Source organism: Poecile atricapillus, chromosome 8, assembly GCF_030490865.1.
Source record: "Poecile atricapillus isolate bPoeAtr1 chromosome 8, bPoeAtr1.hap1, whole genome shotgun sequence".
Lineage (NCBI taxonomy): Eukaryota > Metazoa > Chordata > Aves > Passeriformes > Paridae > Poecile > Poecile atricapillus.
In genome coordinates, this window is record NC_081256.1 from 12,885,634 (window position 1) to 12,904,122 (window position 18,489).

At 40.6% G+C, this 18,489-nt stretch overlaps 1 protein-coding gene across 2 annotated transcripts in view; it reads right to left on the minus strand.

Moving 5' to 3' along the window:
* Positions 1 to 14,587: 14,587 nt before the first annotated feature.
* The window catches only part of SLC9A9 (solute carrier family 9 member A9), a 176,372-nt gene continuing 172,470 nt past the window's right edge, over positions 14,588 to 18,489 (minus strand). For both annotated transcript variants that reach the window (XM_058844330.1, XM_058844329.1), the window contains 2 exons: positions 18,121 to 18,226; positions 14,588 to 17,624 (listed from right to left, as the gene is read on the minus strand). In XM_058844330.1, coding sequence (XP_058700313.1) covers positions 17,418 to 17,624; positions 18,121 to 18,226 — 313 coding nt within the window. In that variant the 3' untranslated portion in view covers positions 14,588 to 17,417. The remainder of the gene's footprint in view (positions 17,625 to 18,120; positions 18,227 to 18,489) is intronic.

The following is an 18,489-nucleotide window of genomic DNA, read 5'->3' on the forward strand; positions in this document are numbered from 1 at the left end:
TTAGATTTTGATTTGACATAATCTCCCTCATAATGCAGTTTCTCTTTCTCCATACGGGATATGGACCCTGCTGTAGTTTGAGGGTTGCCAAAACTGGTGGGGATTTTTACGCAGTGTGGATAGGCAGTGGTTTGGCTTTTAGGTTGGAACAAAAGCAGCAGCAGCTCGGTGCCAGCAGCTGCATTTGGCACTCCTGACATGATATATTCCTCAACAACACAGCTGGGGTGGGTGTGCTGCAGGGCTGGCCCCTCCAGCACTGCCAGGGCTGGGCAGAAATGGCCCCAGTCCAACCTGCACTGGCACCTGAGCAGCTGCACGGCTGCTGTCCTGTCAGCAGCAGCACTCTGCAGAGCTGCTGTGTGCCCCCCATCACAGCACTCTAGGAGGAAATATGTTGTGACACATTGTAGGTAGTGTTTATGATGGTTTGTGTCCAGAATATATCATCCTGGCTGTAGGTTCCTATAGGAGAAACTATTCTCTGTGAAGAAATGGTATTGGCATTCTTGGCAAAAATGAAATATAGACTGCAGAGATGTCTTTCCCTTCTCTTTATGGAGAGGAATTTGTGATTAGAATAATCTGCCATAGAGCAGATGCAAAAGGACAAACTAACTTCTGTGGTCTGGTATCTAAGACCATTTTAACTTCAAAGAAAACTATAAGGAACAAATTGTCATTAACCATATTTTCACAATGAACAGATAAATCTAGTTAAAACAGAGGGAAATCTAATAAGCCTAATAAGCTTAGTGATGATCAGACATTTAAGGCTTTCAGTAGCCCAATTCTTTCTGTGTAACCTCTCTTGGTAAGAGATTGCTCCTTGTGCTTTCTTCAGGAACATTTTCTGTTACCAAGCTGTATTTAGAATGTGCAAAGAGTTAATTATATCCAGTGCTTAATGAGTTCTTAGCTTGTGAGAATTTCTCTGGCTGAGGCTGAGAACTGTTGACATATTTCATGGGCAAACAATTTGCTGTTATCTCTGCCGTGGTGAAAGACTGCAATTGCTTTACCTTTGTAGGTGCTGGTAGTAGAGCAGAAAGGTGGATAATAGGAATGGGAATTCCATGAGAAAACTGCTATAAAAAATATGCTGTGTAAATTCCATGAGAAATTTCTTAATTTTTGCAGCCTTGCTCTTTCAAGCCACCCAACTTCAGGAAAAGTTGTATATAATGAGCTATCTGTGCCATGGAGCCATTTACAGAGGAAATGTGGGGATAAGGTGGCAGTTCCTCTGGATTTGGAAATAAAATGAAGATGGATGATTATTCCTTTACTTAATAATGGAACTGGGGTTTCTGTTTATGATAAAAGATAAGCTTATTAATATTGCAGTTACTTTATCTTGTAAACTGCACTTGAAGATGTGGGGAAGGCTTAAGCCGTCTGTCTACCTAATTTTATCTCAAGCAAGGATCTGTGTTTGAGAGCTATTGACTTCCATGCCTTAGAGCTGGGGATGCCCAGCACTGGACAGGAGGGAACATTTTGGTTGTTTTTTGCTGATGTAAGTCAGGAGTGAAAATCCACCAATGTGCTGATATGGTTATGGTGAAGGAGAGCAGAATGGACCCCTAAGATGTTGCTTGTTTGTTTGTTTGTTTTTTGTTTTTTTTTAATAATGTTTTTATAGGAATGCTGGCTACTGCAGTGGAAGTCTGCATGTGTGAATGATAATGACAAATGAATCAGGAAATGAATGGAAGAGAGCATGTCAGGAAATGGCAGTTAATATCAACTGAAAATAAAATGAGCTGTGTACAGCACTTAACACAGCCAGGAATGAAAAGGACAGGAGCAATATAGTTAATATGGCTTCTTTCATCATATTTATTTTTTTTCATGGGCCTGAAAGCCTGAATGTAAGCTGGAGGCAGCAGACTTTGTCTAATCCCCAAGCACCTCCCTCTTTTCCAGTGTAACTAGGGGAGCCTGGCATTAGTCATCACTGCAGGTGATTGGGGAGCAGGAGGGATTTATGGCTGAGAAGTGAAGGGTTTAAAAGTCAGTCACAATTCATCTAATCACAGCCACTGAACTGACTTTAATTAGAGAGCATTTGGTGTGTTGTTGGCAAGCTTTCTATCTATCATAAACAAAGACACCAAACTAACAAAAATACTTGCCAGCCCCCTTACCTCCTACACAAAAACATTAAAAAGGCAAGTGGCAAAGACATATCTGATAAAGAATTATTACGGCAGGGATGGGAGAGCATCTATTGATCTGCTTCATGTAGGCATGTCTATAACTCAGATGGCTGTGTTAAGATGAAATAGCAGGTAGAGAGATGAGGTTTAGTATTGGTAAAGAAGGAATCTGCCTATAATAATTGTACACATGAGCAAAGAAGCTTTTAAAGCAGATCAAAGCTTGGTCCAAATTCAACTCTACTATACTCTACTGCGGGCAGCGGTGTTTCACCAAAGATGGATTTGTATTTTAGACCTTCACAAAGGGGATGTTATTGAGGCTGGTTAAAAGGATTGACAATATAGTGGCTCTCAGGAGGGGGTATTCAGAGCAGTAAAAGCCCTGGCCTTCTTTTGCCAGGCAAGTACTGCAGATAGTGCAAAGGGCTCTGTATTCCCCTCAGTGGCACGGGGAGGACTCTGTCTTTTTGTGCAAGTGAAAGGTAGTGATGAGAGAGAGAGATGGCAGCCTACCTGCCTATAGGAGTAGTCATTAACATGAGAGGAAATATAATCAGCCCTTTGTCTGGAGAGGTGGAAACAGCTAGCAGCCTTGCTGAATAAATGAAAATGTTCAGTCAGGTTATGCACATCTCTGCTGGGCCAGGAAAAGGAAGTGGTTGCAAAGCAAGTGCAAAGCTCATATGGTAGTGCTATTCTCTGCTTTAGTTATGGTTCATAGTGCTTTCAACTCTGGCTTCTTTGTCGACAGCTAAAGCAAAGCACTGCTAGATGTCCCCAGACAAACAGCCTTCCAAAAAATGACTGTGAAATGATTCTGTTGCTTCAGTGAGTGGTAATGTTTTTCCTGACTCAGTCCTACAGCACTGGGAGGCCAGGGGACATTGCTATCTGTCATTTAGCTCAACACCAATAATGAGCTCTTGCTAACGTCTAACAGAGAAGGTGCCTGTCCATCTTTCTGAGAAAATGGAAGAGATGTATTCATGTGGAGAGTCAGCTGCTTCAGCAAGAAAAATGAGGTTGTTCTAAATGAAAATTTTAATTTTTTTTTGGAAATTGCTTTATCCAAGCCTGTAAAGGTGTAAGGGCTGAAAGTACCACTTCTCTGCTTAAATTCTTGCTCTGAAAAGTGCAAGTGAAGATAAAGGCTTTCCTTGGCTCATGTTCCAGTCTCTTTCCCAGCTGAGGTGAACTTGGCTTGGGGCATTTAAAAAAGCAGAAAAAGTAAACTCATCTTCTGTGAGAACATTAAAATCTTCAAGTTTCTGAAGGGTGTAAATGCCAAGAAGAAGGAGGCTTCATTTCCATAATGATGAGCAACATGCTGGGAGCAACAGATTGAAATTAAGGGAAGAAAAATTTAGGCTTTATATCATGAAATATTGTCTTTCAATGGAGCCTATGTGCCACTGGCACATTCTGAGGAAGAGACAGACCATGCCAGGAACTGGCTCTTTTAAAAGTGGGAAAGCTGAAACACCAAGCCACTGGTCCTGGCAGTAGCTGGTGATGGTTTGAGACCAGCATGTTCAGTGAGACTGAGGTTATCATTTTGTTTGTGCCTCCTGCTGGGTGCTGACTTGTGTGGCAGAGATTTGGGTCATTGCCATGCTCCCTGGCAGGAGCAATGCAGTGCCTTCCAAGCTGTGGACATGCTTAGGCATCTATGGCTTCAGAGCTAAGAAACAGCCTGAAAAGCTAGTTGTGAAATAATTTATTTTCAATATAGTATACATGAAATATACAAGTATGGGTTAAATACATTTTATGCTCCCCTTTGGTGCTGGAAAACTGAAGAACTTAGGGGAGATCAGGAGACTTGCACTGGTGACCTTCTGCACAGGCTTGTGGCAGAAACAAGGTGACAGAGATGAAGGAAAGAGTCAAAACCAGAGTTGCAATAGGAGACTCATGTAAAATTCCCGACCTTTTCTAACTTGAGGTAGAGTTCCTTTAGGCCTTGCTTTCTGGCTAGGGTCTGTCCATTCCCAGGACTGGTAGCACAAAACTTGTTCTCTCAAAGTGTGACTCTTGTCTGGTGTGTAGAGTTTTTGCAACAGCAATAAGAAGCAGCCTCTGATCCAATCTGCTCCCACCAGATGGGTCAGTTTTTATTTGTAGTGTTCAGCCTCAGCTCTCTGCTGCTCCCAATGTAAATCCACAATAATTCTATCCATCTGAACACACATTCCCCAGCCCATCTGTAGCTTGTCATACAACAGGGGCAAAGTAACAGACTTTTTTTGAGTAAATAGGACCCCTTGGTTATCTAACAATTGCTGATTTGCACAGAATTGCTCCCAGCAAACACAATTTGTTGCTTTGTTGAGTAAGACTAGGTGAATTCGAGTTGTCAATTTTCTCATTAATATTTTGAGTGGAATAGGGAGGGATAGGAGAAAATGAAAAAAACCCCACAAAACCAAAACCACCACCCCCCGCCGAAGGCCAGGAAACAGAGCAGGAATGCATTATGTGGCATGTCCTCTGTAGTAATGGTTCAGCCAGCAAGAAAACATCAGAGCATAAACCCACTCTCAGCAATGTTCTCCTTTAAATGCTCCTACTAACATCCCAGCTGTGTAACAGCAGAGCCTGAGTCCCCTGTCCTCCTACTCCTTGGAGCACTGACCTTGAGCTCATCTTCTGCTTCAGCGGAGGAGATGATTCCAAAGGCCCTCTCACAGCTTGGCCTCCCTGCACCGCAGCGCGTCTGAGTTCAGCTGAGGGCAGGCACTGCCTTCCCCGTGGCTGGGTTGCTTGGCAGCACTGGCAAAGGAGGCCAGACACATGCACAGTGACATGTGCCTGGCGTGCCTGTCCTGGTAAACTTTCTAAGCTACATCCCCCAAAATATGGTGAAGAGGAGGTTTCATTTATGCATCTGATCCCCAGGTGCAAAGGAAGGTGGTACTCTAGGGTGAAAGGCAGACAGGATATTTTTGGTGTTATACCCTTTAAATTCAAAGTTCAGTGAAATTATTTGATGTTTGTCTTCTGAGTTTTTAAATTTCTGAAGTCAAACTGGTCCCCTTCCTTAAAAGAAAACCCTGTAAAATATAAAAATGCAAATCAGGCTCCTAGTCATATTCTCTCGGAAAAAACAAGTGGCAGTGCATTAGAGGAATTGGCTGCACTGTTCAAATGTATGCACCATTCCATTCTTCAGACTGCTGTAAAACCTACTTAGGTATTTGAATTCAAGCCACTGATGCAAGACAGGAAAAAGCATCACCACAGAAAGGGCAACATTTACAGGGCAATGCCCATTGTACACAGCAGGCCCTTTCTTAACACAGGAATTACTGCATGCTGGAACTAAATTATTTTAGATTAATTAATTAAGTTTTTTTTTTTTTTTACACATAATGATAAACCTGAAGCTGGGCTAATGCACTTAAGATTTCATCTTAATTTCTGAAATTAAGATCACCCTGGGTCCCCAAAACCTTCTCCTCAATTAAGGTGAGCCACACCTGTTTTGCTTACACCTGAGAATCTGGCTGATTAGAACTTGGGTATTGCAGGGCTGCTGTGAAGGTTGCCAGCAGCATCTGTGTCATCAGGGCTGGAAACAGAGGTGGGAAGATGTGAGAGCAGCCTGGGTGTCCAGCTCTGGTGGCCAGGAGGGTTTCCCAGGCAGGGCTGGGGTGGGTGAGTGCTGCTGCTCCTGGTGCGGGAGCCCAGGGCTTGCTCTCCTCTGAGCATTAGGGTTGGCGGTGTCCCCTCCTCTGGCCACCCTCAAACTGAACAACACTTCTGCTTTTAAAATGTCCTAATTGCACTAAACCATTAAAAAAGATGGGGGGGAAAAAAAGCAAGGCAAAAATAATGGGAAACTGATGCTTTTCGGTTACTTTTGTGCACTCAACCTTCTTTTGCGCAATAAAAAATTAGATTTTGTGGAGGGGAAAAAAGAGGCACTTTTCAGCTATTTGGTTTGAAAAAGAGATTTTTAGTTTGTCCAAGAGAAACTTTGGAGAAAATTGAAGTATTTTCTTCTAAACGTAGAAGCCCTGGTTTTATACTTACAGAAGTGATTTTACTGGGTAAAGGATTAATATACTTTGTCTCTTTAAAAGAGTTTTGGTTGTTTCTTGGGTTTTTTTTGGTAAATTTTATTAGATGCATTCTTTTTTTTTTCCCCAGAACTTTTCTTAAAGAAAACACCAAACCAAAATAACTCTTAAACCTCAACTTTGCAGAGCCAGGGAATGTGCCAAGTTCTTCCAAATATATGATTCCTATTGTATAGGTTTCTTTTTGACATAAAGATACATGATACTTGAAAATATCTTTTTTCTCTGTAAGAGGATAAAGTGAATGTTTGCCAAATGGACAGCTTATATAAATGACTTATCATTTTATTTTTTAATAGAAATCCGTCAGCTATGTGCAGCTGGGTGTTTAATTCATAGTGAATAATTTATGCAAGAAATTTCTCTTTTATGTATTCATAAACTGGAGTTAAGCCTGAAATTAAGATTGTTAAAAAAAGAATTTGACAGATGCTTTTGCTCGTGATCATATTAATAGACAGTTGTCCTTCCTTTAACTCGTGTGAGTTTCCTGGCTTTGTTGTCATGTTCCCATTTAAACCTCTGGGGGTTTTGAGGGCTTGTCATGGAAAAAGATTATTGCTGTGGGATGGAGCTTATTTGGGTGAAACTGACAGAGAGCCAGGAAAGAGAGGAAGTGAGCTGGTTTGAGAGTGCTGGAGTTCATGTGATAAATGACATTCTTTACTATCCTGTCACTGGCTGGAGCTGAGAGATACTTCTTTTTTTTTCTGGGAGGCCTTGTGCATGTCCTGCATCCCCAGAGGGGCTGTGGGCTGTAGTAGCTGGGCTGGAAGCAGCCTAAAAGCACTGTTAGCTAAAGTTCCAAGAGACACCTTGGTGTTTTTATGATGGTTAATACTGGGGGGAACAGAAATTCATTCTATCTGAAATATTTCCTCCCCTTCTGTACTGGAATGAAAGGCTGAAATTTCTCATGAAGACATTAACCATTATTGTTTCATAACTGAATTATTTTAAGATTTGCTTGTGAATTTGGGTATAGTATATGGGCAAATAACATCACTCTATTAATTTTTAATGCATAAGATAAATAATAAATGGGAAAAAACTTAACCAAAACAATCAAAACTATTAATGTGAGACTTATGTTCCATGGAACATTTAATGAAATCAGCACAGTACCATACAGACTTTGGTTTTGATGCAAAGGTGCTTTTTTGTTGCAAAACATCTGAGTGGTATTTTTGGCCAGCTCTATAGTAAGTGCCCTGCAAAAACAAGAGATAATTTAAGTATGCCTGAGTCACTCTGAATTCCATAGCTTATGGACAGCACTGAAGTGGAAGAGCAAAGGTATGATTGTCCAAGAAGAAATAAGTATAGAAAATGAACCATCAATGAACACCAAGACCAGGGTTCTCTGACTTTGCCCTGTCATCTCTTGTGCTGGCTTTGCCAGTTGTCCTCACTGTTGAGACAAGAAAGAATATTCTGTCTACAGAGGGGGGACCATAAAGGACATGGTTTGTTCTCAGGGTTTATGGCTGCCTTCAAAGGTGTGTTGCTTGCTGACCCTCCCCTTCCTGCACACATTGCACTTTTCATGGCTCTCGGGGCAGATCTGGCCCTTCTAAAGATGACAGGCAGGAGAAGAAGGCTTGTGAAGGAGGACAGTTTGCCATCTTCAGGGAAGCATCAGCATAACCATGTGACAGCAGACACTGAGGATGAGTGCTGGGAATGAGGGATTTGTTTCTCCAGCCTTCAGGGGTGGTGGCTTCTTGTCAAACCAGTTTATCTGGGAGTAAAGTGTGGAAATCAGAGTCCTTGCAGGAGAGTGGGAAGGGTACATTTCTTGTCTGTCTGGAATGGCTGCTGTCCATGCAGGTATGAGCAGGCTCCTGCTTCCTTGGGAGCTTGCAGAGCAGGTCATCCTTTGAGGGATCCTTCACAGAAGTCTGCTTAGGGAAGCTCCAATGCCTTAGCCCCAGCAGTTAGGCAACTGATATCTATAGTGTCTGGAAAACTGGGGCAGAGTTTGCTGAGGCATCATTTGTCAAGTAGGTAGAAATGGGTGAAAAGTCAGGGATAAGGGCTGGAAGCTGTACTTTGGAGAAAGTAGGTATTAATGGATTTTCTTCATTGGACTATACTTTGAAGATGTTTAAAAAATGTTGTAGCTGTAACTTAGCTTGCTAATTATTCAGAGATTTTAACTTCTAGGTAATAAAAAAAATCTCAGTAAGAACTGTGTGATGACAGACGATGTATTAGTGAAGTTGACCAGTTTAATTAGAAAATCTTTTAAGTTATCTTAATTTCAAAGTTTATCTCTGCTTCATAGTATGAAGATGTATGATGGTGAATTCATGTAAACCAGAGAATTCTTTCACAATGGCAAAAAGTGAAAGCATTAGAGCTTCAATCCTCAATTTATGCCTGAAGGAGAAAACTCGGGGATATTATGAATTATTTTCCCTGTATGCAGTACATTCCAGTATAAACTGCAGAGCTCATCTGTATTTGTAGCTGCTTGTGAAGTGTATTTTCTTCATGTTTGCAGGATTTGGAAGAACAGATGGTGAAAGCTCTTCTAAATAAACTGCGTCCCAACCAGGGCTCTCTATACGTGTAAATCCTGGATGTTAAAACCACAAAGAATCCAGGAGCTTCAGGCACTTGTTAATGCTAACACCTTTTTCTCTAGCCTTGCGCTATTGTGTGTTGAAGTGATACCTTTCTGTATAGAAGTTTTAGAAGAAATCCCCATCAGCTAAGGCTGCTCTGAGCATGAGGCCAGATCATACAGAAGGCATATGCTGGAGCAGCCAAGGGAAAACAAGCTGCAACACACTGGGCTTTCACACAAATTGTGGAGAATTCAGCAGACTGTTCCACACTACCTTGGCTGGGAGGCTGAACAAAAGATGAGGTCATCACTCCTCAGGCTTAGCCTGGTCCACCCCAGGTAGCCTTCAGAAATGAAAAAGGAAATAAAAAAACCCCAAACCAAATCCAGCACTAGTGGCCTGAAGGGGGCCAGTCCTGTTTCTGTTGCTAATTTATTCCTTACACTGAAGCTGAGTCACCCCGTGATAAAATCAGTTTCATTCCTGGAGTAGAGAGCTTCTTGTGCCAATCAAAATAAGGTGTATTTTATGCTGTATTTTTGTCATGGAGGATCTGCTGGGAGCAGCATGTGATTTGGCACTTCTATGGGCTAATTTCAGTATGACTTTAGGGCTGTAATAGGTTTCAGTGTGAGTTCTTGAGTGTTCACCACTTGCAAAAATTAGATTATTTAATAAGAAACCCATGAATTTTAGGAGCTTAAGTTTAGACTCTCTGTCAAAAATTGTGTCTTAGTTTAACATGAAGCAAATCTTTGGACAGCCTTGGACTTGTAAGAAATGAATTTATTAGTGAAGATGGATGGGGCTATTATATACTGATCCAACCTTTTCTCGATCAGGTTTCTGTAAGACATGAAGGGGAAGTGGCAAAGGAGAGGCTGTATTCTGTAAACAGCATCTGTATCTTCTTTGGCCCAGTCCTCAAGGCTGGAGAAGTGTGATTTCGTGGACTGTTTGCTGGCTCAGGTCACCAGCACAGTGGTTAGGTAGGCAGATTCAGGGGTACTGAAATAACTTTCTAAGTAATCAGAAGATACTGATTGGTCTAGAAATAATCTGGAAAGTCCTAAAGGCAGAGTTTTTTTTTCTGTAGTTGTTTTCCTTACTTTCATTGCATGCTGTATTGTGCATTTTTAATAACAAAAGCACCTAGTGGAAGTCTGAGGTGGTTCAGATAATACTCATAATACAAACTTTTCTAAATCTTTTGAGGAGCTGCATTGAGTGAATTATGAGCTCTGGCTATTTTTATGGGTAGCAATGTATCTTTGTTTTTCTCTAATAAACCTTGTTAACTAGGCTTTAAATAGTTTCAACTGTCTGTGGAATAAACCAGATTTCCTCAGACCTGATTAAGTTGGGAGATAAACTAAAGTTGTAAGTTTTTTATTATTATTATTTTATGCAAACGCACTCAAACTTGGTTTTTGACTGTGTATTTACAGTACATACTGTGTCACTACTCGTTCATTGAGGGTATTGCATGAGCAGAGAGGAATATTACAAATTACTTCTATAGTTGTATGTACAGAAGGTGGAGATTTCTGTAAAATAGCCATGAGTTCTATTCCTTGTGAAGTTCAGCTGGAATACCTGCCTTTGGTTACAAACATGTGCCAATAGTGCTTCTTAGGTGCATATGCTATTTTTAGATGAAATTAATTTTTAGCAACTGTGATTTACAGTTACCTTCCCAGAGCGCTTGAACTACACTAAAAATGAGGGAATCTGCATCGATGTACCTGACTTTTTACTGGAATTCTCTTCCAGTGCTTGAAAATTTCAGGGATAGACCATTGCAGTTTTCCTGCAAACCAGGTCAGTGTGAAGCCCTGTCAGATGATGGCATATGGGAGAGCTCATGCAGAGGGGGAGGATGTTTGTTCTGAGCCAAATATAGGGAGTTTGAGGGTTCCTAACAGATCTCCATTACTGGTATTTAGGCCAGCAAATATCAGGAGCTTGATGATTGTAGACAGATTCTTGCAGTAAACAAAACAGTTAAGAAATAGAGCAGCGTTTTCTTACTTTTTTTTACATGGGCCTGATGGTTCATTCAGCAGAAACTGGAGTACTTGTCTCAAGTGTCCACTTCACATTAGCTTTCATCAGAAAAGGTGCTCCAGTCATTTCTCTAATCAGCAGTGGCAGCAGTACTCTCTGAGTACCAGCAGGAAAACGTGCCTGGACCATGAAAGAGCAAGAGAGCAGCAGCACATTCCCTGCTCTGCCAGCTGGAAACGTCTGCTTGGTTTGCTGCAGAGTTACTCCCTCTCCCATGGGTTGGGTGAGGGACCTGACCCTCCTGGAGCTGCCCCAGGCTGAGGGAATATGTACAAAGGGTGAAAAGAGAGGGTTTGGATTTAGGGTGTGTGTTGGTGTGCTTGCCTGTGTGCCACCCCCTCCCTAGAGCAGTGCAATCCTGTGTGCCCAAGGTTTTGAAGGCCCATCCTCACTGTGAGATAAAACCATGCATTCAGGGTGCTCATATGTTGTTACTGGCTGGCACTGGAAACCTCATGCCAGCCTCACTGAGAATGGTTCTGCAGCTTTTCTTAAGGGTGTTTCCTCCTTTTGATTCCTGTAATAAAATATACACAAGCTCTTGCTCTTAGCACCTGTCAGGATCAAGAAATGCCTAAAGGATGTTGCAATGTGCTTGACCCCCTGATTTTGAGCACGATCACCACTTGGGGTAGAAGTTATGTAGTTCATGCAATCTTGTGTCATATTAGTTTACTATTAGTGCTGGGTGTGGCTATCGTACAGAGGGAGAATAGGACTTGATAATTTTGTTAGCTCAAGGGATGGGAAAAGTAAAGTTTTCATCTTAAAGCTAAACCAGAGAAGGTGTAAGAGACAACTGGGTGGAGAAAATGAATCACTGGTGAAGGAGTGAGAGATGAAATAAGAGGACTGAAGAACTTATATCTTCAGTCATTTTTCCGCCCTTCTGTGAATATAAGGCTTGTGTTGCTTTTATTGCTTTCTAACAGTGCTGTTGGAGGATTAGCCTTTCAGCTTTGTTCCTGTTTCTTAATTTTCTTTAAATTTGGTCAATTTTCAGCTGTTTCTGACTTTAAGTCTGTAGAGCCCCTAAGGTTTACAATATAGTGGTGTCAGGGCTATATATGGCTCAGTAAAGTTTTCAGGAGTGTTCTTTGAAATACTCCTTAGTTTCTCGCATTTCTTAATTTGGGTTTTAGCCTGCAGTTGCTATGAATATCTTTCTGATCTTTTTCAATTTGAATCTCCTTGGCACTGATTCTTTCCACCCTTGCTCCCCCTTTCCTTCTTTCATCATTCATTCGTGTGGTTTTCTCTTTTATATTTTCATTTCCAGTCAGGCATGCATTCTAAAGTTACTTTACCTCTGGAATAAGAAAGCTCATTATGCTTATATGGGATATTATCCTGTTTCAATTCACTTCTATATAACTTGTCCTAGACTTGCATGGTGTCTAATATGATGGCATATGATTATTTCTTGCAGTGTTTAGCTTGTTGGGTGTAAGGCTCATCTAGTCTCAAGCCCTTATGCAATAAAGTACCTGTATTTTTTTTATGTCCATCTGCTTCTACTGTAGCACACCAGAAGCAGACAGCTTTGTGGTAAACAATGATGTAGAACAGTAGCTGGAAAACACTCCTGGATATTCTTTACTGCTTCCTGCACCAAAATTTCAAGCTCTGCTGGGTCCTCAGAAGGATGATGTTAATTTGATGTGCTCAGATTTGGGAGCCTCTGAGGCCTGAAAAAATATTTGTTCTTCCATACCTCAGATATGATTTTTGTAGGGTAATAATGTTGACCAGTAACATTGAATTAGTTGGGGAAAATGTAGCTTCTGCTCTGATGCTGGTGGGGAAAAAAGGGTTTATTTGTAAGCAGAATGATTCCTGTTGCACGTCGTGCATCAGAGCTTGCGCAGCCCTCACTGCCTCCCCTGGAGTGTGGAAGGAAGCCTGCCCAGAGCCAGGGTGGGCTGGTGTGGGAGGAAGCCAGTGTGGTTGTTTACAGTGAAAAGTTGGAAGGATTGGAATTGCAGTTTCCTAATTGGAAACACAAAGCCTGTGGGTTTTTCCTGTGGAATTCCATGGACACATAGAATTCCATGCAGCTGTAGTGGGCCCGTGCTGGTGGTGCCAAGGAGCTGTTGGGAACTGAGCCAAAGCTGCAGATGGACACTGGACACACCTTGGGGTAACTGCAGGAAAGTCCCTTTTTTCACAGAGGAAAGAAACCTGGGCCATAGATTGACACCATGGGGCTGGCTGGCATTGTTTTGGTGTTTGAAGAATTATTCTGCATTTTTAAACATGTGCCAGGGTGTTCAGCAGGTGGTTTTAAGACAGGAAGTGTGGTTTGCACTACAAGACTGTTGAAGGAGATATTCACCTGGCTGATGCCAATCACTGCACTAGGCTTATCCTTTTAATCACTTGAAAGTAATGAAAAAAGAGAGAGCTAATTGCTATATTGGCAAACTTTGCACTGTTCAGAAACTCGCACTCTACTACGTGATCACGATGTAAAAAAATGTGTAGGTTACCAAGAGCAAAACCCCTAAAACCTCAGTAAACCAATATTCAAGGAAACATGTTTTGTCTAACTGTCCTGAACAGTAATATCTACCACGAATGCTAAATAATGAGCCCCAGGAACGATGGGGTTTTGTGATCTGAAAACTCATAGGCACTGGGACCAAGGCTGTGGGACAAATTTATATTCACTTAGAAAATTTGGGTCAACTGGAGAATTTTCAAGTTCTGAAAACAGTTTCTAAAGTAAAATTTTAACAAGTCCTTTACAGTTCACTAAGCAGAACTCATGTCTGTTGGGATTATATTGACAGAGATAAGCTTCCTTGTATTAAGTTATTTAAAATGCTCAAAACAGGTTTGCTTTAAGATGTCAATAAAGGCTATTTCCCACTTTGCTGGAAGGAAGTAGGGGAAAAACAATTTTGTCTTTAAAAGTATAGAATCACAAAATATACTGAGTTGGAAGTAGTATTTTCCAATCTCTGCAGTGGCTTTCAGGATGTTGTCTCTTGGTTCTCTGAAGTTTATAGTTAATATTTGTATCCTAAGAATTCTCAATCTCTGTGAAAACAAAGAATTTCGAAAGCACACGTGTAATGGTCATGTGCATCTAAAATACAAATCTGAATATTGCTGCATTTATGTTGTACCTAAATGTACACAGCACTCAGGGTGTTACAGGGCTCACGTTTCTTGATGGCTGATAACAAAATACAGAGGAAGAAAGAAAAGAGACCAGCTCAGCAAGGCACTTGAATAAATTGCTAGGTGAAAAGGGTGGGAAATGCTCTCAGGGCTTCAAGGCAATTAGTTTCCTGGCTGAAGTTATACACAGGGTTCATCAGTTTAGAGATAGCCCTAATGTCGTTACTATTGAAAAGTTTAAGCTTTTAACACAGCAACATAAGTGTTTACTTCCAATGGTCCCTGTTTTCAGTGTAGTTACCAAATAATGCATGTCTCTGTGAAAGTTATCATAGCAATCTGATATTTTCAGTAGAGTGTCTTTTTGGACTGGCTCTGCTGTATAGATTTGTTCCACTGCTTTCAAATTTAGCAAAATGTTCTTCATGTTCCTGTATAAAATGTCAGGTATTAATTTTGAAACCTGAAAGGTTTAGCAGTATTCCAGATTTCCACCTTACCTCACATTTTCACCTTCTTTCTGAATATGTAGTCACTACATTTTTGACAATATATATTGCATTTCATTTTCCAAGCAGTGTTTTATTGGATTAAGTCAGATAGAAGGAATAGCTTCACATTTATCATGAGTGACTTGCACATTCAGTCAAACACTGTGTGATATTGAGTAGTTTAAATCTCCAGTGTATAAACTGCAAATTAACATTAAAGGCCTCTCTTAACATTCATTACTCTGTTTAAACAGTCATGCAGAATTACTAGTTGTCAGTAATTTTTTCTTGAATACAAATATGTAATTTGTTCTAACGTTGCTGTAACTCTCTTGAGCTGTGTGTCATGAAAAGAGTATTATAAAATAAGGAAATGGTGAGTGTAATGGACAATTGAGACTCTTACTGCCATTTAGCAGAAGCTTCAGGTTTGCTTGCAGCTCATATTGCTAATTTTCCTAAAAGCCAATGATACTTTGGTTGCTGAGCATGATCCCAGATGATAAATACTCTTCCTGCTGGGACCACAGATTCATCTTCTCTGGTAGTCTTAGCATAAAAATCTGACCTGTGAAGATGTGAAGTATGATTTGTCTGTCATAAGGGATGACTTTCTTTACCAAGTAAGTACCCTTTAAGGCATAGGAGTAGAACAGTGTGAAAAGTATTTGTTGCAGACTTTTTTTATAAATTGAGAATTTCAGAACTCTCCATTTATCATTGTACAAATGATAAATGTCCAGGTGAGAAACCTGGACATAGGCACAATAAATAAATCAGGAATTCCCCTGTACAGTATGCTGCAGGATACATATCAGAGTAGAATCTAAGAATGAAACTATTGAAGAGCTTGTCATTACCAGTTCATGTCGCAGTTGTGAAAAACAGCTTTGCATCTTCATTATACTACAGCACTTCATTGATTCCCAGTGTAATCTAAGGACTGGAATCCATGCTTCCTGAGAAATTTAGTAAGCCTGGTGAGATGTCCTCAATACTTCCAAAGACTGAAACCAGAAGCTGGCTTCTGAAGTCAGGATGGTGTTAGCACCTACCCCAAGAGCTTCTTGCTGTGTTACCACATCTTCACTCTGCTGCTTCTCTTTGCCTGCTTCTCCTTCCTCTGTTCTCTGCTGTATCCCAGTACTTGGCCATGAAACCTTCCCTCCTTACCTATTCTCCATCCCTTCTTGCAAGCTGCTGCACATTTTTTCCCAGCCCATGCAGCTAAACAAAGCAAAGCACAGAGCTGGAAATTCAGTAGTTCTTCTAAGAACTTGTTATCATACCTGAATATTGTTTTAAACCACATGGGAATTGAAGATCCTTGATTAGGGTTTAGGACAAAATAAGATGTCAGTTTAAGCTTCTGATCTTTTGAAACAGCACATACATCTCCATTGAATTCAAATTTATGGTTAAAATTTCTGTTCTGGAGTCACATATAACCAGAAATTAATTACACTGGAAAAGAATGACAAAAACTTGATTATATTTATGTTTTAGATTTTACTTGTGGTGAAATTAAGACCTATTCATCTTTAGGACTATTAATAGAGACAGTTTGATTTTTATTCTTCTGGATCACAAATTTCTTCTTGCCCATTGTCTTTATATACTAAGAATGATCTTCCTTAGAAACTCCCGATGTTTTGACTTTCTTAGTAGGAACATCATCACGCATGGCTACTTGAAACTTCTGCTGTGAGGAAAGGCACATGCACTAACAACAGAAGCCTGGCTCTATCCCTGGTTTGGCACTGCTTAGCTGCTGTGTGCCAAAGCTGGTCTGTACGGATGCTTGATAGTGTATGGCAGCCAGCTGTATGTATGGCTGAGCGGTTGGTTATCCATTGACTGTGTTTATGAAGAACAATGAACACTTTGATACCTCTCTCTAACCACCACAGTCCTCATTTCTAGTGTAACATGGAGTGCCCAGCATGGTAAGACAAACAACTTTATCCTTGGAGCAGGCAGTCTGAAGATATAACTGTATTGCAGAAATATTTGATTAGAAGCAACTCTTCTTAAAGAGTAAAAAAAGAGAAACATTTGAGTTCTTAAATCAAGGTATATGTTTAGAATGATCTTTCAAAACAAGAAAACTTTGTCCCCCATTTAAGCTTTGCGTGTTAGCAAGCTGTAAAGACAAATGCCTTGTGGAATAACTGCTGATTTTAAGTAGTGGTTGTGCTCATTCAGTGCTGCCAGGAAAGGTGTTTGTTGCTGATTTCCTACCACCTCCATGTCTCCTACTATCTGTGTTCAGTTTGTGGCAGCCTAGTGAAACCGTCTGTGGACCATGCTATAAGGTGCATTTAGAAAGCAAATAATCGGCTGGATGGCAGGGAAAGTCTATATTGTGAGCATGAAGGAGCTTTATCTATCAAGACTGAGGCGCTGCAAAACATGTTTTAAGCATTTTCAGATCACATACTGCTTGGACAAGGAATCTTCTGCTTCTTCCTTATAAATGTAATATCTACTGAGCAGGATCTATGTGTGGATCTTGTCAGGACCAGCTGTAGAAAAGAGCTGTCATCATGTGACCATGAATGTTAGGAAGCTATTTCTCTCAACTTCAGTTTACTGAAAACTAAATGATATTCAAAGGCCTGTGTACATGTGAGGGGCGCAGGGCAGTCAAGTGCTGAGACAAAACATTACTGTAATGGATTTACAGACAGTGGGGCTGGTACTGCCCTATGTCTTTATACTAAAATCTCCTACAGTCATAAAACCTGCATATGATTGTATATATTTGGATATGATAGGGAACTCCTTTCGTGGGAGAAGCAGGCATTTAGTTGCTGAAATCTAAATTTTCTTTGATTTTTGGGCCTCTTGTTCACACAACAGAATCTTGTTTCTTTGTTTTAGTCTTCTTTCTTGTGATTAACATTACACTGCTCATGCCAATGAATTCTTCTGGGGTTGAAGCTGGAGTTTGTATCCTCCTAATCCTAGGTCTCCTTCCTGAATATCTTCCTTGCAGGTAATGTGAATGGAGCCAGTGCTGTCCTGTGCTGGCACTGGTATGTGAGCAGACGATTCATAGTTTTCGGTCAGCTCATCATTATTGATGATATAAACTGTGTCACCATCCTTCAGTTGATCCTGCATTCAAACAAAGAAAAAGATCTGTGGAAGAGAGACTCTTGAGGGAGATTTTTGTTAAAGCTTAAATGTGCAACAACTCTAATGCAATTTCACTTTTATTTCATCACTTGCTTATTTTCCTGGGTGTTCATTGAGCATCTTGTTGATTAAAGCCAGTAGTTGCTTACCATGTTTTGCTCTCAAGCAGTGTTGAGAAACATAACCTACTCTTTAGGTGTTTTAGATAATTTCAGTGCTTAAATATTGCTGATGGGTAGCCAACACTTTCAGCATCTGGATGAATTATTTAGAATATATCACATTTGAAGCTCATAGTACTTAGTGGCTATTCATGAAAATGTACCTTGTTGTCTTCTCCACAAGTGAAGAAATGATATAATTCTTAGCATTAAAAGTAGAAAGTTTTAGAAAAGGGACTGTACTGAAGTGTTCAATGCAAAGTGGCAGGTTTTGGCTGACCCCTTGAACACAATTAACCAAGCTGGGTACTTACCCCATATGCACTGGGGCTGGTCAGAAGCCTGGCAATTGGGTTGCACCATTCAGGCAACGTTGATGTCAGAGGTGGCCCAGTGTGTGTTAAGAGAGGCTTTAGGTATCTGTGGGGTTTGTTAAAGGATCTTTGCAATAGAGATACTGGTGGAAACATCCTGCTCTATTACACTAAGAATTTAATTTTAAAGCATAAGAAAATAATCTAATTAAATGGAATATAGAAAATACTATCTCTTTACCCCCCACCCCCCCATTACTGCATACATTCACCTGTCATCAGTCTTGTCTAACGTTTTTCAGTAACAGGAAAAAAACAACCTAAAAACTCCCCCCAAACCATTTGATGCTTCAAAACCTGTCTTGAAAG